General features: G+C 43.5%; 1 protein-coding gene across 1 annotated transcript in view; it reads right to left on the reverse strand.

The window, feature by feature from the left end:
• LOC142415088 (vascular endothelial growth factor receptor kdr-like) overlaps nucleotides 1–17,487 on the reverse strand; it is a 144,436-nt gene that overhangs the window by 67,026 nt on the left and 59,923 nt on the right. Inside the window, exons 5-9 of the mRNA XM_075513086.1 lie at nucleotides 16,832–16,991; nucleotides 15,243–15,379; nucleotides 13,571–13,730; nucleotides 12,843–12,960; nucleotides 10,823–10,998 (exon numbers count right to left, since the gene is read on the reverse strand). Of these exons, the coding sequence (XP_075369201.1) occupies nucleotides 10,823–10,998; nucleotides 12,843–12,960; nucleotides 13,571–13,730; nucleotides 15,243–15,379; nucleotides 16,832–16,991 (751 nt within the window). The remainder of the gene's footprint in view (nucleotides 1–10,822; nucleotides 10,999–12,842; nucleotides 12,961–13,570; nucleotides 13,731–15,242; nucleotides 15,380–16,831; nucleotides 16,992–17,487) is intronic.

The raw sequence follows: 17,487 nt of genomic DNA on the forward strand, positions 1-17,487 counted from the left end.
AACAAACCTTAAAAGCTTTCTCGTCTCTGGCTGCATTTGGAACGCGCAATGTTCAGATGGCTTTAAATGTATTGAAATAAATGGGTTTTCATCCTCTCTGGCTTAAAGTGTGACTGTATCCCCAACTCGCTTTGCAGAGGTGCAATTGCTGGTGTGAGAGCTGACCTGAATAACTAAAGACTTTGCTGCTGCTGCACTGTGAAATGCAATCAAAAAGCTGTTCTGCTTACTGTAAATTTCAAATTGATCAGCATTATGTAAATCTCACCTTACTTTCTAGTGTTATCTTTAGTTTGTGGCATTAGGAGTAAATAATATGTACAAGGATTAGGACATTAACCCTCTGGCATTACCCCTTTTGCAAGGGACTCTTCTATCTCTGAATTCATTGCAGATGTTATTATGGGGTTGCACACTTGTCACCCAAAGGAACATCCAAATACAGAGGACAGCACATAGAAAGTTTCCCTGCCTTTTTTAGAGAAACTTTGCTTTACTTTCAGTGACCCCCGACTGAACTGCTGTTTATGTACCTTCCCCACTACCCACTGCTGTTTACGTACCTTCCCCACAGTTTTGAAACTGGGTTTCAAAAAATCTTTTCACATTAAGCACATCATTAAAATAACATAGAGTGGTCCAGTGAAGCATTTAGTCTCAACCTTATGTACTTTGCTGGACATGGGGCTTCATTAAAACTATTGATAGAGAGGCAATTTGTTTTCTATTCATCCTTTCTGTTTCCCAAAAGCAAAAATAATTTGCACTTTAGAATCTTTCATCTGATGTTTGTATGGTACTTAATGGAAATATAAGCTCTGCAAGTTGAGCTAGGTGAATATTTTGTATGGTAGATAGGAAACTCATTAATGCAAGTTTGGACTGGTCGAACAGTATGGGAAAAAGAGGATGAAATTTCATAGAATCATAGAATCGTTCAGGTTGGAAAAGATCTTTAACATCATCGAGTCCAACCGTTAACTTAGCACTGCCAAGCCCACCACTAAACCATGTCCCTAAGCACCACATCTACACGGCTTGTGACCGGCCACCAACTGGAGTAAACTCCATTCACCACCACTCTTTGGGCCCAGCCATCCAGCCAGTTTTTTACCCAGTGAAGCGTACACCCGTCCAAGCCACAAGCAGCCAGTTTCTCCAGGAGAATGGAAATGGTGTCAAAGGCTTTACTGAAGTCTAGGTAGACAACATCCACAGCCTTTCCTTCATCCACTAAGCGGGTCACCTTGTCATAGAAGGAGATCAGGTTGGTCAAGCCGGACCTGCCTTTCATGAACCCATGCTGATGGGGCCTGATGCCGTGGTTGTCCTGTACATGCCGCGTGATGGCAGTCAAGATGATCTGCTCCATAACCTTCCCCAGCACCGAGGTCAAACTGACAGGTCTGTAGTTCCCCGGATCCTCCTTCTGGCCCTTCTCATAGATGGGTGTCACATTTGCTAACCCCCAGTCAACTGGGACCTCCCCGGTGAGCCAGGACTGCTGATAAAGGATTGAAAGCGGCTAGGTGAGCACTTCCACCAGCTCCCTTGGTACCCTTGGGTGGATCCCATCCGGCCCCATAGACTTGTGTGTGTCTAAGTGGAGTAGCAGGTTAGTAACCATTTCCCCTTGGATCATGGGGGCTTCATTCTGCTCCCCCAGCTGGAAGACCCCCGCTGTCTTCCAGCTCAGGGGGCTGGGTACCCCGAGAACAACTGGTCTTACAATTAAAGACTGAGGCAAGGAAGGCATTAAGTACCTCAGCCTTTTCCTCAGCCTTTGTCACTGTGTTTCCCCCCCACATCCAATAAAGGATGGAGATTCTCCTTAGCCCGCCTTTTGCTGCTAATGTATTTATAGAAACATTTTTTACTGTCTTTTACAGCAGTAGCCAGATTAAGTTCTTGTTGGGCTTTGGCCAACGAGATTTGGCCAACTAATTTTCTCCCTGCATAACCTCACGACATCCTTGTAGTCCTCCTGAGTTGCCTGCCCCTTCTTCCAAAGGTCATAAACTCTCCTTTTTTTCCTGAGTTCCAGCCAAAGCTTTCTGTTCAGCCAAGCCGGACTTCTTCCCCGCTGGCTCGTCTCTCGGCACATGGGGACAGCCTGCTCCTGTGCCTTTAAGATTTCCTCCTTGAAGAATGTCCAGCCTTCCCGGACTCCTTTGCCCTTCAGGACTGCCTCCCAAAGGACTCTGTCAGCCAGGCTCCGAAACAGGCCAAAGTCTGCCCTCCGGAAGCCCAAGGGAGCAGTTCTGCTGACCCCCCTCCTTACTTCTCCCAGAATCGAAAACTCTATCATTTTGTGATCGCTGTGCCCAAGACATCCTCCAACCATCACATCACCCACAAGTCCTCCTCTGTTCACCAACAACAGGTCCAGCGGGCACCTTCCCTCGTTGGCTCCCTCACCAGCTGTGTCAGGAAGTTCTCTTCCACACACTCCAGGAACCTCCGAGACTGTTTCCTCTCTGCTGTGTTGTATTTCCAGCGGATATCTGCTGAGTTGAAGTCCCCCACGAGAACAGGGGCTAGCGATTGTGAGACTTCTCCCAGCTGCTTATAGAATATTTTGTCTGCCTCTTCATCCTGGTTGGGTGGTCTATAACAGAATCCCACCATATCTGCCTTGTTGGCCTTCCCCCTGATTCTCACCCATAAACACTCAACCCTATCGTCACCATCATTAAGCTCTGGACAGTCAAAACACTCCCTAACGTAGAGGGCTACCCCACCGCCTCTCCTTCCTCGCCTATCCCTTCTGAAGAGTTTATAGCCATCCATTGCAGTACTCCAGCTGTGCGAGTCATCCCACCACGTTTCCGTGATGGCAACTATATCATAGTTTTCCTGCCCCACAATGACTTCCAGCTCCTCCTGTTTGTTGCCCATGCTGCGTGTGTTGGTGTAGATGCACTTGAGTTGGGCTATTGATCTGGCCACCTTTTTTGGGGGAGAAGCCCCAATTCCTACGTGACCATTCCCAAGCATTTCGGCGGTTCCTAACACACCCATCACCCTTGCGTCTTTGCTGCCACATGGATCTCCATCCCCTACCTCCACTGAGACAGCAGACCAAAGGACCTTGCTAGCACGCCATCCTTCAAACACTGGCATGCCGCCCTCAGGGTTATCTCTAGTGAGCCTGGTTTTCACAGAATCACAGAATCACAGGATTGTATAGGTTGGAAAAGACCTTCAAGATCATCGAGTCTGACCGTTAACCTAACACTACCAAGCCCACCACTACACCATGTCCCTAAGCACCTCATCCAAATGTCTTTTAAATACTTCCACGGATGGAGACTCAACCACTTCCCTGGGCAGCCTGTTCCAATGCTTGACAACCCTTTCAGTGAAGTAAAATTTCCTAATATCCAGCCTAAACCTCCCCTGGTGCAACTTGAGGCTATTTCCTCTCATCCTATCACTTGTTACCTGGGAGAAGAGACCGACCCCACCTCTCTGCACCCTCTTTTCAGGTAGTTGTAGAGAGCAATGAGGTCTCCCCTCAGCCTCCTTTTCTCCAGGCTAAACAACCCCAGGTCCCTCAGCCGCTCCCCATCAGCCTTGTGCTCCAGACCCTTCCCCAGCTTCGTTGCCCTTCTCTGGACACGCTCCAGCCCCTCAATGTCCTTCTTGTAGTGAGGGGCCCAAAACCGAACACAGTATTCGAGGTGCGGCCTCACCAGTGCCAAGTACAGGGGCACGATCACTGCCCTAGTCCTGCTGGCCACACTATTTCTGATACAAGCCAGGATGCCATTGGCCTTCTTGGCCACCTGGGCACACTGCTGGCTCATGTTCAGCCAGCTGTCAACCAACACCCCAGGTCCTTCTCTGCCAGGCACTTTCCAGCCACTCTTCCCCAAGCCTGTAGCGTTGCATGGGGTTGCTGTGACCCAAGTGCAGGACCCGGCACTGAGCCTTGTTGAACCTCACACAATTGGCCTTGGCCCATCGATCCAGCAATCCCTTTTATCCCTTTCCTCTTCAAATCTAGTTTAAAGTTTTTTCCCCCAAAGTAAAAACACTTTGTCTGTGTTTGGCTTACAAGTGATCTCTGTGGTTTGTGTGGGTTTTTTTTTTCTTTTTGTGAAAAGGAAAGAAGAAAAAATTAGTTAAATGACCAGAAAACAAAACTTTTGTTTCAGGCTGAACAGAACATTGTGTTTGACCCCAGCTGATTTTGTCTGGGTGGTTTTCTTTGTTTTGTTCTGTTTGCTTTTTTGTTTTATTTTGCATAGCAAAAGTGGGTGCGCAGCATTGTCCCTCTGAGGTACCTCTGAGGAAGCAGATGCCAAGATGAAATGAGTGGCCAAAATCTCTCCATGAGTCAATACCACGGCCAGGAATAGAATTAGGGTCACCAATTATCGGTCGCCTGCCTAATCTCTAGCACGCACACCCTGCTGCTCCATTGTAACCCGCTGTTATGGGCTGGGAATGCCAGCAGGGTGGAAGCAAATGGAAGAGAAACCATGCAGTTGGGTACTGTATGAACAGATATTAAGAAAAATCACAGGGCACTTGACCTACCCTACAGGGAATTTTGTTGTTAAAATGGCAGTGCAGCTTGGTTTTGTTTTTTCTGACCTTGTACTGTCACTTTTGCATGTATCTATCTTCACCTTGTAGGAAGAGAGCTGTCTTTTCCAGTCCTGTACCACCTTTCCCAGATCTGTCATTCAACCCTGATGCAGCCAAGCTTTGGGAAAAAAAGAAGGATTTTCTCTTGTCTGTCTCTCCCCATCTTATTTTTTGTGGCTAAACAGAGGTCAAAAGCAAATGCGTAATGATGAACTGCTTAATTTTTAGCAGAGCAGGCAGTTTCCTAGGATTTTTGTTTCTGACCCGTTTGCCTGCTTTTCAAAAGAGAAAAACAACCGTTAATATACCTGCAGGCTTGTCTGAGAGACAGCATGGAAACCACATGCTGCCACTTTCCGACTTCCCCCCACCACTCTCTGGTTTTTAAGGGCTGTCAGAGAGAGATTGCTGCTGCAAAGACGTGAGTTGAATGCTTCAGATTTTTCTGGCAAACTCCAGCAGGCCCCTACCTTCCTCTTCCTAAAATTGCTTTGGCTACTTCCAACAAAATGAAAATAGCTCATCTGACTTTTTCATTAGGGGCTCTCCTGGGAGCGCACAGAGGCTGAGTGGAGGCTGGACTGTGGAGCTGCAAGTGTGCAGGGTTTGCATGATGTCAGTGAGAAAATTCTTCATAATTTGCTAATAATTAGTGTGCCGGAAAGGCCGGCTGCAGTCTGTTTGTGCTGCTACTTTTTCTTTTCTTTCTTATATCTCCCAGAAAAAGTCAGTTGTTTCTCTCCTGCTTGCACCTGATAAATGAGACTTGAATCTGGAGCACTGTATCTCTTTGCCCTTGCTCCTCTCAACTGAGTGTCCTGCCCACCCAAAGCATTGGCCACAGCCATTGCTGCCAGGACCCAGGAGGAAAGCAAAGCAATGGGCTTGGGGAGGAACACATTGGAACAGCAGTTGGATGGAGACAAGCTCTGTTTTATTTTGGGGTTTCTAGTTTGCTTGGCTGGCCCAGGAGGTGGAAAATTACATTTTCTATTTTGACTTTTCCTGAATGGGTCATCCTCCAAGGAGCTACACAGGAGATGGATATGATACACAAAGGAAAACCAGGCCTGGCAGGATACCGCAGCATGCAGGCAAGGTGAAGGTAGATAATTTTATGTAGCCCTGCTTCTCATATCTGGCTCAGTCCTTTAACCTAAACATCAGTTGGGTTGCACTAATACTCCAAAGAAACTCATGTTTCTCACAGTGCAGCAGTGTCCAACTTAGAGATTTCAGTGGCCCTTCCACGCACAAAAGACCGTGGGAGCCTCCCCTCTGTCTTCAACTGGCTTTAATTGAGATCCATCACTCTAAGAGCTCTTTTTCTCTGAACTGGCATAGCCCAAATGTATTAACCTCATCCTGAAGGCTCATTTCCCTCTTCAGACTATTTCTGGGTCTGGTTGAGGTGATGGGGTATTGTTCACATGGATCACTGCATATTTATTAACTTTTATGGAGATCACTGGGGACTCCTTTGATGTCAACTCATCCCTTGCAAGCCAAAGTAGGTCAGGCACAGAACTCCCTTTGCCTTTGATTTTAAACCAAATATGAAGAGCTGGCCTGACTACAGAGTAGGGCAATATATGCATTATTAAGTGCTCTGGAGCTAATTCTCCCCGGTAACAAATCGAGGTATAGCCAGTCACCTCGCCGACATAACAAAGAGCACATGGCAATGCACACGTGAATTCTCCACGCACCCCTTTTATTCCAGTCCTTGCCCAGGAGAGAGGGAATTCATAAGGAGCCTGTGAATTACTACTGCTTATGGTAGAGGCTATTTCTAGCACTTAATCCTGCATTTCTTATAGATACAACACAAGAGCTTGGGGGATCAAGGACTCTGTGAGGGAACGTAATTTCAATTGACTAGAGCAGCTGGAACCCAAAGCAATATTTGCTGGAAGAGCCTTGAGGGAGCACAGGAGAGGAACTTTGCGACAAAGAAGAAAGGCAAAGTGGTGAAGGAGGTTATTCATCCCATTTTTGAATTAACTTATGCTTCAATACAATCTTCAATCACAACGTGGTGGTCAGAGCACGCTGTCTGCTCCATAAGGGCTCAGCAAGAACCCTGATACATGCAGATGACTTGGACAAGGGTGAGAATGAAATGCAGCCTGCTTGCCCATAAATAGATTTGAGGTTTTTTGTTTATGTTTTGTTCTGAAACTGCTTTGTACTCCAGCCCGGAATAACTCTTTTCTCCCACATTTCTCCTTCTTGGCTGGCTCAGATGTGCAGCCACCAGCTGTTTGCTAGGATTGTTCCTTCTCCTTGCTCCCTCCCCTCCAAATTCTTCAGGACATTATTTTCTTGAAGCTTTTCTCAATAAGAATTTAATCAAACAAAACAAAAACACAGCAACCCGCCGCTTCTTGGACAGTGTTTGATGTGTAAATATGTAAAGAAGGAGTGTTTTGAAAATGCAGTCAGCTACCTCCTGGGGACTTGAGTCCTACAATGAGCCAAGGTGACTCCACAAGGGAGATATGTGCTCCTGCAAGATTAAATTCCAGCTGCAGTGGGAGCACGGGTGACCAGAGGTACAGCTAAGCCACTTCTTAAAGAGACATTTTTTGAATAGCAGCATGATTCTCCTCCAGGCCAGGCAGCAGGCTCCTTCCTGCATATTGTCAACCAGGTCCTCACCTCAGGCCAGCATTGCTGTCAGTTCCCACCCTGCAGCTCTGCGAGTTATTTGCCCATTTTGCTCCTTCTTGCCTCTGTGGAGCTGAGACGATCGATACCTCTGCACTCTGCAGATACTCATCAGTTTTATGGCCCTATCAAACTTAGGGGGGAAATAGCTCCTAATATTTTACTCATTACCATGGAGTGAAATACTTTGCACATACAGTGTATGCTTTATGCCAGAACTACTGTGATTGCCACCAATTAAGTATAGGGGAGGTGACTCCAAGGAAAGCCTGCAGCAGTGCTGGTCTTCCAGCAGGCCAGGAGATACACTGCATATAAGCTCCTGTCCTGCAGGGCTCAAGCAAATGACTTCTCATCTTGTTCTCATCCTGCTTAAAGGGTTCTCTTCTGCTGCCATTATTATTGAATAAAATACACTGCAAAAATTATTATCGTGCAATTTGATGAATGAGTCCTGCTGCTATTTATACTTTGTTTGTGAACAACAATTTGCAACGCTATTAACTTTAAAATTCCTCTACACCTAGTTCAAATTCACAGCGATGGGTTTGTCACAGCACGCTGACTGCCAGTTATACTATCTGTGATGCTCAGTAACATTAGCAATGTATTATTTTGAAGAGACTCACAGGAGAGGGGGCTGTACGCTTACTTATAGTTTCGTCAATGCAGTGTCCCCTTGCAGCAAAAGAAAACATTCAAATGACATTTATCTTCTCATTCAAAAGTCTATTTAAATAATTTTCCATCTTCTCTTTAATAGTATAGATCAGAACTCACTCACTTTCACAGATGCAGCTCTGAAATTTAAAAGACTGGCCCTGGCTTTTGGGGAGCAATGCTGTTACTCAAAAAGAAGTGTTCCTTCTCAGTAATAGGGAGCTGGTACATGATTATGTACTCAGCATGAGGCTTATTGGGTGCTGAACTGCTGCAGGCTCCACCTTTTAGACAAGCTGCAGAACTGATGCTCCTACCACTGTGTTCACTTGCAAGCCCAAGAGGATTTTTTCCATCAAGTCTGCTAATCCCTGTGTTCAAATTCCAGCTTCAGTAATTGCAGACTGCCTATGGTTCTAAGCAGAGACATTAGTCACCCCTCCCAGCTCAGAGGTGGTTGTGTTTCCGTGGTGGGCAAGGTGATCCCTGCATAAAACAGCTAGAAAGTGTGTTTTGGTCGCCTTCTGCATATCTAAGTGTCTGCTGAAACTCCAAGCAATTTAATCTATTCAGGTGCGATACCAGGATATCAGTCATGATGACTGGAGATAAAGTGTCAGGTTATTTGTTGAGGAGTTAAGTGAAAAATTCAAATCTGCATTCACTTTGGAGCTTCAGAATTTTTCTGGAAAGTAAAGCAAATGATGCCCAGATCTGAAAAAGCAGTCCCTTTACTCTAACTGAAAGCACAAGAAAAAAGGCAGTTTGCTGCTGTTGAATAAGCTTCAAGAGCAGAATTTGCCTTTTTTGGTCTCTACCCCCATGCATCTCAGCAAAATGACCCTCTCCTTGGGCTGAGTGCTTCACATGTACAGCATGTCAGGTTAGTACTGCAGAGAAGAGCCTGGCAAAGGCAAGAGAGATTTCCTAGGTGTTGTGTGTCAGTCTTGTTTACAATCAAGGCAAATATCCTCACTGTTTGCAGCCTTTAGCTTAAAAACAATGGCACTCTTCAGCAGATATTTTCCTTTGCTTGCTCTCATTTCTGGGATGACCTTCTTTTACCAGAAAAGAAACACTTGCTGTTCATTTTTCCTGTGCTTCCCCATGCAGCGCCTTCTCCAGTCGGTAACGTTCCTGCAGCTGCTGGACTTTGCAGACTCTTGAGAAATGGTGGTTTTGCAATTAAATAATTATTCCTGATTGAAGTCTTTGTTGGGCTGATCTCTCAGAAAGGCTAACAATGAGCACCATGCTAGGCATGCACTGTGTGTGAGAGACAGAATACCACATACTCGTACATACAATAAAGATGAAAGGCTTGTACTGTAGTGAAGAGCATGGGATGGTTTAATCCTGAAATAGCATCTTGCTGATACAAACAGGGTCTGTTTGTTTTTTATATGCCTATTTGTGGAATGGCTGCTCTTCAAGTAAACACTCTCTTTTGCATGCAAACACCAATATTTACCTTGACAAGATAGTTTATTATCATTCTTAATTTTCTTTCCTTTGAATGTTTCCGTTCGTTCTCTTAACAAGACGGCAAAACCATTGTATGGATAAACAATCTCAAGTGAACAAATTACCACAGCTTAACACATTCCTGCTCATCAGCTGAGCTGCAGTACCTGACCAGACGCATACTCTTAGCTCTCTCCACTCCTAAATCACACGTTAGTTTATGTAATGTTTAAGGTGGTTTAAGCCACCGTACCTTATTTAGCATTTTAATAGGCCAAATGTGCCTAAGTGACAAGTTCTCCATTTGTTAGGCATTATTCCTTTCTGAAAGGTGAAAGGTGAAATGACAAAACCACAAATGCTGGCACTACATGGTGCAACGGTACATAAGCATACAAAACAGGACAATTGAGAATATTTTTAGGTATAAAGAGGATAAGGAGAAAAGAGTTCACCACAGAAAAGACAGCAAACCTATCTCAATAATTTTATCTGTCTCACTGACTGAGTGAACCTCAGGAAATACAAAGGGAAGCAGAGCTAACTTTTGCTGAACTCGTAGTTGGCCTCATGATTCAATCTCTGTTGCCAAGTTCAATGGATTAAAAGAGGCAGTGGATGTGCAAAGAGACAATGTGGCTCTGTCTTCCATTATCGCAGCAAGGGAGATTAATAAATGTGATTCCAATATCTATTTTCCCTCTATGTCAAGTGAACCTGCTTCAGTGCACACCACAGTTTACTTCATTTTTCTCCAGATTCCCCTGAAAATGAACCTGTCTCTCAAGTGCTCCCAGCAGATAAATGACAATACCTAAAATACAGACTTAGAAAGTATTTCTGTAGCAGGATGATGGAGAGACATAAAAGACAGGGTAAGTTATCTAGTTCCTTCCGTCAGCCCTATTGGGACTTTTCCTGTCCCAACAGATGTTCTCCAGCGCTTTGCCCAAGCTAGTTTTTAATCTCAAGGGATAAAACTTCCATCACTTCTCTCGGGAAACTGTGCCCCTAGCTCTAAGACCTCCCTACTAGATATCCTCCCAAACTCCTATTAAAATTTAAGTCCTGTTAAGTTTGTTCACTTTCAAGCCATTTCTGCTTCCCTCTGCGGAGACACTGTCCCAACACAAAGGTGCTGCAGGCTATTTCTGAGGTGCAGTATCTCAGTGGAAAGTGACTTTAGATGGCCTAGTTTCAGACTAATTCCTCATACCAGCTCTCCATTCTATTGCTTTGATTTAACATGTGGTGAAACGAGGTGGATCTTCAGTGGTTCCTAAGTTAGGTGGTTATCTATGCACAGTGCTGTATCGGCTCGTAGCAGCTAAACATGGGGAAATGTCACCCATTCCTGCTGACTGGTAAAGTAGGATCACACAAAAAATGAGAAAGAACCCAGCAGAAGTCATTATAAACATCACGTCCTTACCTGTCACTACCAGCTGCATGGTGAGGTTCTTATACAGGCCATATTCTGCATTGCTCAAGACAATGGTGTAGTTTCCAGCGTGTTTTGGTCTCACATCTCTTATGCCCAGTTTGTACTTCATTGGATCCGGCTCATAGCAAGTGTGGTTATCCTTGATCAGTTTGCCATCTTTGTACCTGTTTTGAAAGTCCCATCAAGGCTCATCATGTGCATGCATGCATGTTAGCCCTCAGAAAACCTAACTGTTACGCAAATTAGCGTGGGTAAAGAGTCATCCTTCAGAAACAGCAAGGGAAACACAGACCTATAATCACTGCTTCAATTGTACATCAATTCCTTTTATCCTTCCACGCTAAAACTGAGTAGCACCTGCACTGCTATGGGATGGCTTCATCCAACAAATGGGAAAAAGATATTTTAATGGATCTGAATGAACAGTGCCTCTTGCATGCCCGACTATGATCAGAAATGTACATCTAGATGCCCCCAAATTATGATGGATGTGCAATACTAAGTGCAGGAAATCATGGGTTAGCCAAAATGTATGTCATCAGTTTTAAAACAGGATATTAATTAAACAGAATTGTCTTTCAATATGTATATATGACCCTTTCCTGTTTCTGAAAAAGCTAAAGTCTGTGACCTGGAGAATTTACAATCAATAGGAAGGTCAGTGAGGAATCCACAATCTTGAATCTTCACTAGCTAAGAGAAGGATAGCAGAGTCTGCATGAGCAGACTCCTCTTCACTGCTAATCCAATATGCAGATTTGGGTTATGAATATGAATACGCCAGACTTTGCCACACACAGAGCTTTAGGCTTGGTGGACGGAGAAGCTGGGGCATGTGTCCTACCGCCTGAGAGTGCCAGAAACCTCCTTTACAGTCGTTTAAACAACTGTACTGAGAGACCTCCAACATCAACAGCTGTAGCTTTGAACATGCAGGGAAGGCAGCTCTGGTGGTCCCAGGCAGCTACCAAGCAGCTCCACACTGAGCCCCGAGAACAAAGCCTTGGCAGAGAAAAGGGAGACGGTCACCACTTCAACTCACAAAAACATTTCAATCTCCTAAATAACAGCAACAATTAAAAATATCTCCTGGCAGCACCAATTTCGCTGGTCTGACTGAGTATTAGAGAATTCCATGTTATTTCACTGCTAAAAAAAATGCAGCAAACCCATCCCTGACCAATACCTTTTGCTGACTGCCAGGCCCCCCGGAGTGACACTCAGCTGGCCAAGGAAAAGTGCACTGTGCAGGTGCTAACTCACCCAAGCCACCTTCTCTGCCAGGACAGGCAAACCCATGCCAGCTGTCGTACAGGATTTCATACAGTTAAAGACGTATAAGGTGTTGGATGGGGTTGTTAAAGACCCCCTGTAGAATGAAGCATAGAAAAAGCAGCAAGAGAGAAGACAAGCGATGACATGGTAAAGAGAGAAATGAATGTCTCCTGGAGTTGCTGGCATGTTGCACCTCCTATTAAGCTGATCCATGACAGTCCTGGTGGAGCCTTTAGTTTGCTCGGGAGGATTCACTGCATTGTCTGCAAGGATCTGACATTGCTGGTGGTACAGGATTGGAGAAAATTATTTAAAAGTTATGAAGAGAAATAATTTCTCATGTTGAGAATGTCCTGCAGCTTTCTATTATGCACTGCCTCCTCCTTGCAGACTGACCACCACTAATGGTGGTAAACTGGCAACCCTTCCTCAACAGCTTTCTGCTTGAATCTTCCACACAGTTCTGTGTCCAGGGTAAATGAAATCTCCATTTTTCCTGTAGGGACCATTTCTGCATGACTAGGAGAGAAAAATAGCATGGGAAAGCTTCACAGAGCATATGTCAGCACAGAAAAGAGTCACATCTCCTTAGCTGAACTGTGAGACCACAGCTATGAGCATTCCCAGCTCTCATCTTTTATCTGTGTGGTGAGGAACAGTGAAAATCTATTCTAGACAGGAGCCCAAAAGAAGGTCGCGTAGTCCTGATTTTGCTCAAGATGATGGTACTCACCAGGTGACGCTTGGACGAGGAAAGGCGTCCACCTTTGCGGCTAGTTTCAGTGACTTGTGTCCTGATGTAATCTCGTAGTAAGGCCCTTTCTTATGTGAAACTGTAATGAAAGGTTTGTCTGGAAAGAGAAATGAACAGGATGACAATTAATAGCAGATCTGCCACAGGACAGTGCTCACATCTTTGAATTGCATTGTGTCTACCCTGGATTTTTTGCAATACAGATCTGCAGAAGCTGCAGACAACCAAATGGAATGACAAGCTGTTACCATAGCTCCCCTGCAAAGCTCAGCCACAGCCAGGAAGGTCTATCTCCAAATGAAGGACTTTATATTTAAAGCGGGGAATATGCATCAGCATTGCCCCTGGAGCAGTGTGTAAAAATGCCTGGGGTATCTCTTGTCCATGTGAATGCCAGCAGAGCAGATTTTCCAGGGCATCAGCAACCACTCTTGGTGCCAGCTTTTTCAAAACAGTTCAGCTGCTGGTTAATCCATGTCCTCAGCCATGTCTCAGTCTTGAGCGCTCCAAAGTTTCTTTGAAAACATAGTGCTGGGTGCTGACTGTTTCATAGATTGATTAGAGATTATAGATGATTAATGGTTGTTTTAACTAGTTGGCATTCTTCCTAATGCCATCTGCATATCAAGAGATTTAATAATGTGGCATTATCCTTTAAGTTTAACAGTCTTGGTTCCTGAGTATTCTGGTTTAGCTGCAGAACTTACCGTACACTGTAACTGTGACATTGGCCTCCAGCCTTGTTACGTTGAATGTTTTGCATACATACAGGCCTCCGTCTTGCATGGTGACATTTTCAATTGTCAGGCTACTGACAACTTTATTCACCAGGCCACTCTGGTCTATTGTTCTTCTAGGATAAGGGTGCTGGAAGTCAGAAAAAAGGGAGTCAAAAAGCAGCGCAAACTGGATTCTTTTGTTCATCCTTTCAAAGTCTGCCAGTAAAGAAAAGCAGTGATTCATATCAAAATTATCATATCTCTCCAACACTGAAATAAAGAATATAAAAGATAAATCAGCAGGAAGAGCTCTTGTGTGAGGTTTCATTATCAAGTCTAATAAGAGAGAGAAACAGAGTGGAACGGTGGTGCTTCTCTACTGAAATTTGGGCAGGCAGGTAAATAAAGGGATGCGTCACAGATCAGCCCTTCTCAGGGACCAAATCCCAGGGATCTCAGTGCAAAACTGCTGTTGGCATCTGTAGGGTCAGAGTTGTGCTTTGGTTTTTTGGGTTTTGTTGTGGTTTTTTGTCACAGTCAGTATTTTTCTGTCTTTAAAAACTCCTCCTTTCTAAAACAAATACATTATGACAGAAATATAATACATTATGACGGCCAAGTGCCAATGCAAATTCCTGTAGAATTTTAGAAAGCATTATCGCTTCTGATAGGATTTTTGATCCCAGAGATTTGGCCAAGAAATTTTACATTTATAACGTTAGAAATCTAAGGCGGGTTCATAGAAAAACAACTCTCTTCCATCATATGGGGTTCAAGAAACAAAATTCAGTAACACCATATTGCTTGCACTTCTATAAATTCTGTGTTATATTTTCTGTAGTTTCTTCACCAAAACAAAATCAGACATTCTTTCTTTAAGTAAACAAAATAAGTCAAAAATAATAAATTTTTAGGAATCACATTTTACACTTTTCCAAGAGGCTTAGATGCTTCTTTGAAATGTATATTTTGCTGAACTAAAAAGAAAAAAAAGCAATCATTTTAATTCTGAGCATCAAATAGAACCATGAGTAGTATCTCAGGTAAATGAACTGATTTGTAAAATACCCCTTCTTCCCTCTGTCTTTCCTTAGGAGAACTGAAAGGTTTTAGTACACCAGAGCAAATGCTCAGTCTCTTACGTGTTTCTACTTCAAATCTGGCATTTTTGTACTGCATTCCACAGAAAGCTCAAGAACCTACACTCAGAATTTAAATTTCGTCCTTTGGGGGAGATTTCGGCAGATACAATTGGCTTTTGTTTCACTTTTTCCTACTTAATAAATGCCGAGATGGATGAGCAGATTGACGACTTGCAACCTTCATGGCTGCCTTTGAGACTTGCCGCTGTGAGGCGGGATCAACAAACAGGCCAGAAGAAATGGGACAGCTATTCTTCCCAAGAAGAAACATACACTCCTGGCTTTTCTTGCAAGCATATATTTAGCCTAAGATTTGCAGTTTAATTTGCAGGTTCAAGATGGTCAGATATGTTTTAGATTCATCCAAACTAAAAATACAATCAATTGTAGGCTTACAAATGGTTGGCTATATTTCAGAATAAGTAGTAGTTAGGGTTTACTCAGCCCTGTGAACAGATCTTTCTGTTGGGTAAGGGGAGACTGCATGAAAGCAGAACACTGAATTTTCATCAACTCACTCTCCCATTAGGACATGTCCATATGAGCTCAATGCGCCCGTTGATGAAGGTTTCTGCTTTGCATTCCAAATAGAGAGTTTCTCCAACCAGCAGTTTTTTGTGAGTTGCTTTCAGAGACAGGTTCTGTACTCTGCTCTCTGAAATGAAAGAAGCAAAGGTATAACCACACAGCACTCTCTGCATCAATCACATTTACGATGGAATCCGCACTCCAATTGCCTCTCGAACATCTGCTCCTTTCACAGTTTCCCAAACACCTCACCTTCTTCTGTCATTTCTATGGAAATTGTTGGAAATGCCCACACAATGGAAACATTAGGTCAGTTGTATAAATGCCTGAACATCAGCTGATCAAACTAACTGATCACACGTGGACACAGCAATTTATGAATTACTTTTCTTGCATTTGCCATCTTTGGCTCCAACCCTCACTCCTCAGCTCCACAGCCATTCTCAGAAAAAGTTTTCAGAAGTGACTCATCCTTTTGAGTGCCTCAACATTTGCATATCTGCAAGAGGATGAATTTCTGTAAAACATGAAACATGTTTCTCCTGCCCTCTGATGACCAGCTACCTTTCCTTTCTGAATGGGATCCCCAAATCTTGGTCTTATATATTTATTGATGCCTTAACTACATCAACTCTGAAATAAGCCTGCATCATGTTTATGGTGCCCCATACCAAACACACGTCAGACCACTGTACCGTAACACATTCTAGAGTAAGATATTGCCTGTGTCCTTTTGGGCTAGAGAGGGATGACCTAATGGGTTTTTTAGCTTTGCATTCATGATTCTAGTAAAAAATAATTACTCCAACAATGAAGAAAGAGAGAGAGAGAGATTTACAGGACTTTTATTTGGCTGCCATACAAATTTACAAGCCTGTTGTTTAAAGCTGAGTGCTAATTGTATAGAAGGATGCCATGATCTAATGGGAATGAAGTCACAATAAACTCCCCTCTGTCAAAAATGTAATATATGAGGAGAGAAAGAACATACATTGAAAACAAAGGAAAAATAAATTCTGATTGGCTTCATATAAATCCCAGCACTCAAAAATTTAATATTTAGTTGCTTCAAATTTAGATTTTAATTCTGAGCTGAAGCTCAACTGGAAATACAAGGGAAAGAGTATAGTAAATCACCAAGAGAGACTATATAAAAAAGCAGAGATTTGAAATAGCAGTTTAATGAGATTTTTATACCATGATCTTGTGTGTTTAATGACCAGAAGCAAAAAGAAAGCTGCTGTTTAGTTTATCCTAAACCAGCAGTTGTTTTAATGTAAATATAGCTCAATCCAAGCAAACAAAGCCTTGGTGGGGTTCGAATAAAATACTCCTACTTTGTACCACCTCAACACTTGGTAATTTTTCAAAACCAGGAGTGGATCAAATCCAAGTTCTATTGAATAGGAAAAAAGGAGAAGAATGAATTTGCTTTTAGCATTCCAGCTTGGACTTGCTACAGATACATACCAATGAGATATATCGAATATAATTGAGGTTAACCAAGAAATAATACCCAGGCGCTTAGCTATGAAATAGAAACATTGTGGTCATTCCTTGGCGCACAGTAGTCACTCACCCAATCTCTGTGCTAGGTAATAGGAGGTGAACACGCTCCCAGTGACATTTGCAGTGCATGTGAGTACTCCAGAGTAAACAAAAGAATGAGAGGGGATGACAAATCCTCTTCTTGGGTCCCACATCATCCTCCTGAAGTTCATCTCTACAGAAGAAGGATACTGAAAGAGAACAGACAGATAGGAGGCTGTGAGACGTTCCCTTTCCCCTCAGACCATAGAGGCAACCAGCCAAGGCTGTTCTGCTTTAGAGGCAGGGTAGATATTTGACCTTTCCGAGTGGTTGGTGGTCTCATTCCACACATATCTTAAGCAACATCAACATAAGCAAATAGAAAAGCCATCCCTAAGGTATGACTGTCTTTGAAATCCAAAACTTGGACATCATAACTGGGGCTTTTGATTCAGTAGCCCCAGTCCTCTCAGATCTTAGGCAAGATACCATGCTACTCGTTGTAGGTCCCATTTCCCTCATCTCTTGACTGGAAATAATTGTGGCTACCTTATATGAATTTTGTAGGGTAATATTTTTGGAAGTGTTTAAGAACAAAATTTGCTTCTCCTTAATGCTACATGTAGCTACCATATGTTTTCCTGGGATCTCACGGTACTTTAAAAACATGTGTAAAGTTAGACCCCCCAAAATCAGAATTATTCA

The sequence above is a fragment of the Mycteria americana genome, chromosome 10 (assembly GCF_035582795.1).
Source record: "Mycteria americana isolate JAX WOST 10 ecotype Jacksonville Zoo and Gardens chromosome 10, USCA_MyAme_1.0, whole genome shotgun sequence".
NCBI classification, from domain to species: Eukaryota; Metazoa; Chordata; class Aves; order Ciconiiformes; family Ciconiidae; genus Mycteria; species Mycteria americana.